Source organism: Typha latifolia, chromosome 1 (genome assembly GCF_019914945.1).
Source record: "Typha latifolia isolate L0001 chromosome 1, TyphaL0001v2, whole genome shotgun sequence".
NCBI classification, from domain to species: Eukaryota; Viridiplantae; Streptophyta; class Magnoliopsida; order Poales; family Typhaceae; genus Typha; species Typha latifolia.
Window position 1 is genome coordinate 10,044,552 of NC_133086.1, and position 5,978 is coordinate 10,050,529.

The 5,978-nt window shown below is 40.6% G+C and overlaps 1 protein-coding gene across 1 annotated transcript; it reads left to right on the top strand.

The window, feature by feature from the left end:
- Nucleotides 1-3,908: 3,908 nt before the first annotated feature.
- Nucleotides 3,909-5,349, top strand: LOC140801162 (BTB/POZ and MATH domain-containing protein 1-like). The gene has a single exon (XM_073156168.1). The coding sequence runs from the start codon at nt 4,026-4,028 to the stop codon at nt 5,232-5,234; it is 1,209 nt and encodes a 402-aa protein (XP_073012269.1). The 5' UTR covers nt 3,909-4,025; the 3' UTR covers nt 5,235-5,349.
- Nucleotides 5,350-5,978: the final 629 nt, after the last annotated feature.

Genomic DNA, 5,978 nt, shown 5'->3' on the forward strand with positions numbered 1-5,978 from the left:
TGTTCCTATCGTAAAATCAAAATTTTTGTTTTTAGAAAAGTTTACAAATCACACCTTTTACCTATTTTGTGATCCATTTTTTGAGGATTTTGTAATACGACCTCTTTTTTTTTATAAATTTTATTTAACATCCTAGATTAATTTAAACGGTATCAACAAAGAAATATTCTGTTAAAATATTCCTATATGTTTTTTTTTTCTTTTTCTCTCCCATATTTTAAATTTTTACTATCGGGTGAGATGACCAGCTCGCATCATCTTTTCTAGGGAAAGGAGGAGGAGGAGGAGGAGGAGGAGGAGGGGGGGAAGACGAGGGAAGGTGGTGGCGACGACAATAGTGTGAGGTGGTTGGGGGAAGATGGTGGAGAGGTAAAGAAGAAAGGAGGGTTGGTGGGGGTATATAATTTGGTCAATGTCAGTTAATCAAAGTAACGTCAAAGTGCTAAATAAAATTATAGACAAAATGAGGGGTTGAGTTATAAAATACTCAAAGACAGTGTGTAAATCACAAAATAGGTAAAATGTAGGGTGTGATTTATAAAGTTTTGTTATTTATTTTATTTTATTTATTATTATTATTTTTTGCATATGCTGCATTTGGTTGTGAGTCCACTATTTAAAGGTGTCTCCTTGTCTAAGAGTACATGTCTATTTATTGTATCAGTGCACTTTTGACTGGAATTTTGTGGGCGACCCACTAGGGTTATGGTCAATTAGGGTGGCAATTGGTTGGGTTAAGCGGGTTCGGGTCGAGTCGGGTTTGGGTCGAGTCGGGTTCACTTTGACACGAACATGACCCGATTAATAAATGGGCTATATTTAGTAGACACGAACACGACCCGATTATAAAACGGGTAACACGACACGACCCGCCTAACCCATTTAATAAACGGGTCGTGTTACCACGTTAACACAACCTGATTTAATGAATCCTATATAAAATTCAATATTTATTAATTTATCATATAAACAAAATGATCTATTTTCAACTCAAAACTTATACAACATCAAAATTACAATTCTAATAATTCAACATAACAAAAGTCCATACAATAAAGCTTGAAGTTTAGAAATTTTTTTTAACTCTTAAGCCCAAATCCATACAACAAATTGTATAGATTAAAATTTAGAATAAATTCATACAAGTTTTAGTTTCAACTCTCATATGTAACAATCACATTACAATAACAAAGTTTAAAGTTTATGATCTATTATAAATAATAAATAGTTTGAAATAAGTAAAACTAATAACATTAAGCCTTTTTATGAAAGCTACGGGTGAGGAAAAGCCATAAAGAGCACTATCTCATTCACGGGTATCTCCCTTACCCAAGACAAGTGAACAAGGCATCTTCTCTGTCTACACCAGGGAGTTAGTTCAACTCAGAGAATGTCTCATGCACAAAGAGAAGTCAGGTTTGTGATGCAATTTTACAGTAACAACAACATGCAGCATCAGCAGCAGCTCAATAATATCACTCATCCCTCGTTTGATGCTTTGTCCTACAATTCCATCAACCTGATTAATAGCACCATCAATTCCTCACGTACCAAGTTTAGAAACACTTACCAGTTTGATGTTTGTGTCTTTTGAATTGCCGTCACAATCAAAGTGCATGATGGATGCCGCTTTAATGCTTTTTAACATATCATGGACCTTACTTGGCAATGTTGAGAAAGCCTCGGCACGCATCGACTTCGGGTAGCCCCATCAGTATAATGGTTTGGTAGTTGATTTACCAGTTCAAGCCAATGGAAGCCTGGGAAATGGAGAGGAAGAGATGTCCGTCAAGAAGCATGTAAATTCTCAGTGTAAACACAACCAGTGGGTTTTGCCCTTCAATCTTCCAGCAATATTTCTGATGAGTGGAAGTCCAACTTGACATGGGATTCAACCCCTTGTATATTCTTCGAACAAATGCCATACTTAAATCAGATGTAGTATACTGCAAAAGAAAAGAAACCTCTTCTCTGTTAGCATTGCTGCTAGCATGGACAAAACTAGAGCTCATTAGAGTGATGTGGGCATCTTAAAGACAATTCCTGTTAACAGCAAAGCTTAACAGAATGAGAAGAAGGATACTTCAGCTATTTCATATGTGACTAGAGGTCGAACCCAAACAAAATAATTTTTCTTGGTAGGTGCGATACGTTGAACATAAATCCAATTTTTCAATGTTTTGATTCCTTGAGTTTTTTTTTTTCTGTTTCTGGTGGTATCAAAATGCCGCTTTGCCCGGATGTCTTATCTGTCTCACCAGGAAAATGAATATCACCAGAAAAGATTTTCAATTCAATATTTTTTTTTTCTCTCCACTCGGACTAATCCACTTACTCGGCTTCTTGTATTTAAAGTGAGTCCTCCAATGATACTATTGTTATATTGAACTATTGAAGTCCTTGAACAATTAGTGATAGCTTTTGTACTTTAAATACAGAACCAGTTCTAGGAGTAGATGATGCAGTTTGTACTTTCTAGTGTACACTATCTGATGATAGAGAAATTTATCAGTAGGCTAACAAGCATGATATCATAACCTCTTTGCTTTCGTATACTCTTTGGTGATTCTCAATGTCTTTCACATGATGAGTTAGCACAAGGAGCAGGAGGGATTACTAAAATCAATTAGTACTATCACTAAAGAGAAGATAGTTAACAGGCACATGGAACTTGAAGTTTTAGTCAATGTTTCAAGGTTGTGAAACAATATAACAGCCACTGAGGAAAGCCAGCTAAATCATTGCACATGAGTTAACCAAAGCCTCTTTCATGACAGGATTAAAAATATAACCCAATCTTCTTATTCGAGCAATATTTTTGTACAACTATCATAGCAAAGATAATTTCCTCCTATTTAACTTCAAGAAAGAACATTACCAACTGACATATCATATCTGAGAGCCCCCTTCCGTAGCATGAGGAAATTCACAAAATCTACCTCTTTTTGCACAAAAGTTAGAAGACCATTCTATTGCAAATATAGACATCTAAAGACCTCAGGCTTGGCGATTGCGGCTATGATGATGAGGGCTTGGTAGGCAGCGACGATGAGGGCTCAGCAGGCAGCGGCGGTGATGGTGAGGGTAGATGGTGAGGAGATCCGACGGCGGTGAGGGATTTAATGGAGGCATCGCAAGCGAAGACGACAACGGAGGCACCGTGACAGGCGAAGACGGGGACAGAAGAACTAGGGTAGGCTGTAGACGGTCGTCGATTGTGATTGGAGAGATTAAAGAGATGGGGGCAAAATTTTCTTTTTTCCCAAAAGGATGAGGCGGCCGGAGAGATTGAGATTTGAGAGAGTGGGTTAAATTTGGGAACTTAGAGTTTTTAGACACTTTATATATATAACGAGTTAGCGGGTTGATCAGACCCGACCCGACCTGTATGCTTAAACGGGTCAAAATGGGTCAGTAGTATAAATCTGAACACGACCCGATTATTAAACATGTTTACGACCTGAACCCGATTAGACTAAATCCAAACTCGATTAAGAGCCGGGTCATCATGTCGAGTTATTAGGTTGGATCAAATTTTGCTATACCTATCGTCAATGGGTACCTGAGCACGGGGGGCCTTTTCTTTTTTGAACTCTGATCTTATTTGAGTTTTTTTTTTTTTTTTGTAATCCATGACGGTTAACTAATGAATTTCTTATTGTTGCTTTGTGTGCTTAATCAAGATCTTCGGACCGGAGGCACAAGTATTTCCTATGTGGTTCTTTCCTTTTGTTGTACCTCGAGTAATTCGCCACCGGAAGGAAGCGTCGCGGACACCAAAATCCTAATACAAGACAGCCTCGTAGAGTGGGAATAAAACTCCGTCCTTCCTGATGCTGTTTTCTTTGTCGTACTCGGACTCAGCTAAGGAGAAAATTTTGAAACCTATATAAATACGAGACCTTGGATAAACCTATATAAATACGAGAAATTGGATAAACCTATGTAAATACGAGACCTTGGATAATTTTTCGTCTTTTTTACTAGCAAAGCTTCTGCATCGTCTCCGAAACTCCGTCGACATCATGACCCCTGCTCCCACTGCACCTTTACTTACCCAAGGCGGGACAGAGGTAACAACTTCCACGAGCATAACAGAGACGGAGAGAGGATCACACGAGTTTAAAATAACTTGTTATTCCCTCAATAAAGGCATCGGCATCGGCAAATCTATTAGATCCAACGTCTTCAAAGTTGGCGGCCATCAGTGGATGATTTATTACTTCCCTGATGGGCGAAGGGAACAAGACGAGGGCGCCTACATATCCCTTGTCCTCTCGCTCGTGAGTGCTGCAACCGACGTGCGTGCTATGTTCATGTTCACACTGCTGGATCGCAGCGGTAACCCGTTGCACGTACGACAGAAGCGTGTCGTGCACAACTTCAGGTGGAGGGGCTTTCAATGGGGTCATATGCGTTTCATTAGCAAGACAGATTTGGAGAAATCGGACTATCTCTACGAGGATTGCTTGACGATTAAATGCGAGATTGATGTGATAACGGCGTGTCGGACAGAGCCTAATTCTCCGCCCTGGTGTCCGTTTGAAGTGCCACCGCCAAATTTACATCAGGACATAGGGAAGCTCTTGAACACCGGAGATGGCGCAGACGTCGCCTTCAAAGTGGACGGGCAGGTCTTCCTTGCGCACAGATTGGTGCTCGCAAGCCGGTCGCGGGTGTTTAGTGCCGAACTCTTAGGGGAGATGAAAGAAGGTCAAAACTGTGTACCGATCGATGACATGGACGAAAGCCAAAACAAGATGCAGATGCCGTGTATAACTATATATGACATGGAAGCCGAAGTTTTTAAGGCGTTGCTTCACTTCGCATACCAAGACTCTTTGCCCGACATGGAGGAGCTAACGCCTGCGCAATCCATCGTGCTGGCGCAGCACCTCCTCGTGGCGGCGGATCGGTACGATTTCGAGAGGCTAAAGCTGATATGCGAAAGAAAGTTGATCGAGGACGTGGAGATAGACACAGTGGCCACCACCTTGGCTTTGGCCGAGCAACACAGATGCCCTCATCTTAAGGCTGTTTGCCTCGACTTCGCCGCCGCCTCACGGGAGAATCTGATAGGCATGGTGTTAACCAGTGGTTTCGAGCATCTCATAGAGAGCTGCCCCTCGGTTGTCAAGGAACTCCAGGACAAGGTATGCTTCCACTCCAATTTGAAAGAGTTGTTGGGAAAGCTATCAGATTCCCGGAAGAAACGGAAGATCGCAAGTGAATGAATAACTTTTTATTTTTATTTTTATTTATTTTTAGCGCCAATGAATAGCCTTATCTTTATATTCAAATTTTTGACCAATGTTGGTATATTCTTTTTCATCGATGTATTGTGTGTTTTACTCACACTAGTTTCTTGTGGTCAATGGACGTATCTGAGGTATCTTTTGGTTCTAACTTTTGACTAATGCGAGCGTAATAAACTGTGTATAAAAGGAAATAGTCTTTACTCTGTTCAATTCCCACTACAACATTTGGAAAATCTTCAGGATCCGCCAAACTGAAGGATGTTGATGGAGTTGGGCTTGGACGATGACTTGGATACCCGAATCTGACTTCATGGACCGCTATCTAGAGCTGACACCTTGAAGGCAAGGTGAATGGAAGCGTGGTGGAGTGAAACGACTCGGTCCATATTAGCTCTACTCGCGACATTGGGTTCATTGAGATGAACCTATTTATCTAATTAATTTTTATTTAAAGAAATAAAATGAATTTGCCATAGGGCGTTCGAACGCAAGGGCCGCGTTCGAACAGGCCATGCGAATGCCTGCATGCGTTCACAAAAATAGATAATGTGATTTGCGCGTTTGAACAAGCTTGGGCTATTCGAACGCGATCGTTCAAGCACTTGCACACGTTCGCAATGACAGAGAACTGTAATTCTATATTCGATCGTGATCGGACGCGTTTGAATGCACTGCGACAAAAATTGTTAATTTGTTAGGATTTTGTAACTAAGTTGGGGT

Bases quoted from the DNA above. Each gene is read 5' to 3' on its own strand.
- LOC140801162 (XM_073156168.1), top strand. From the start codon at position 4,026: ATGACCCCTGCTCCCACTGCACCTTTACTTACCCAAGGCGGGACAGAG.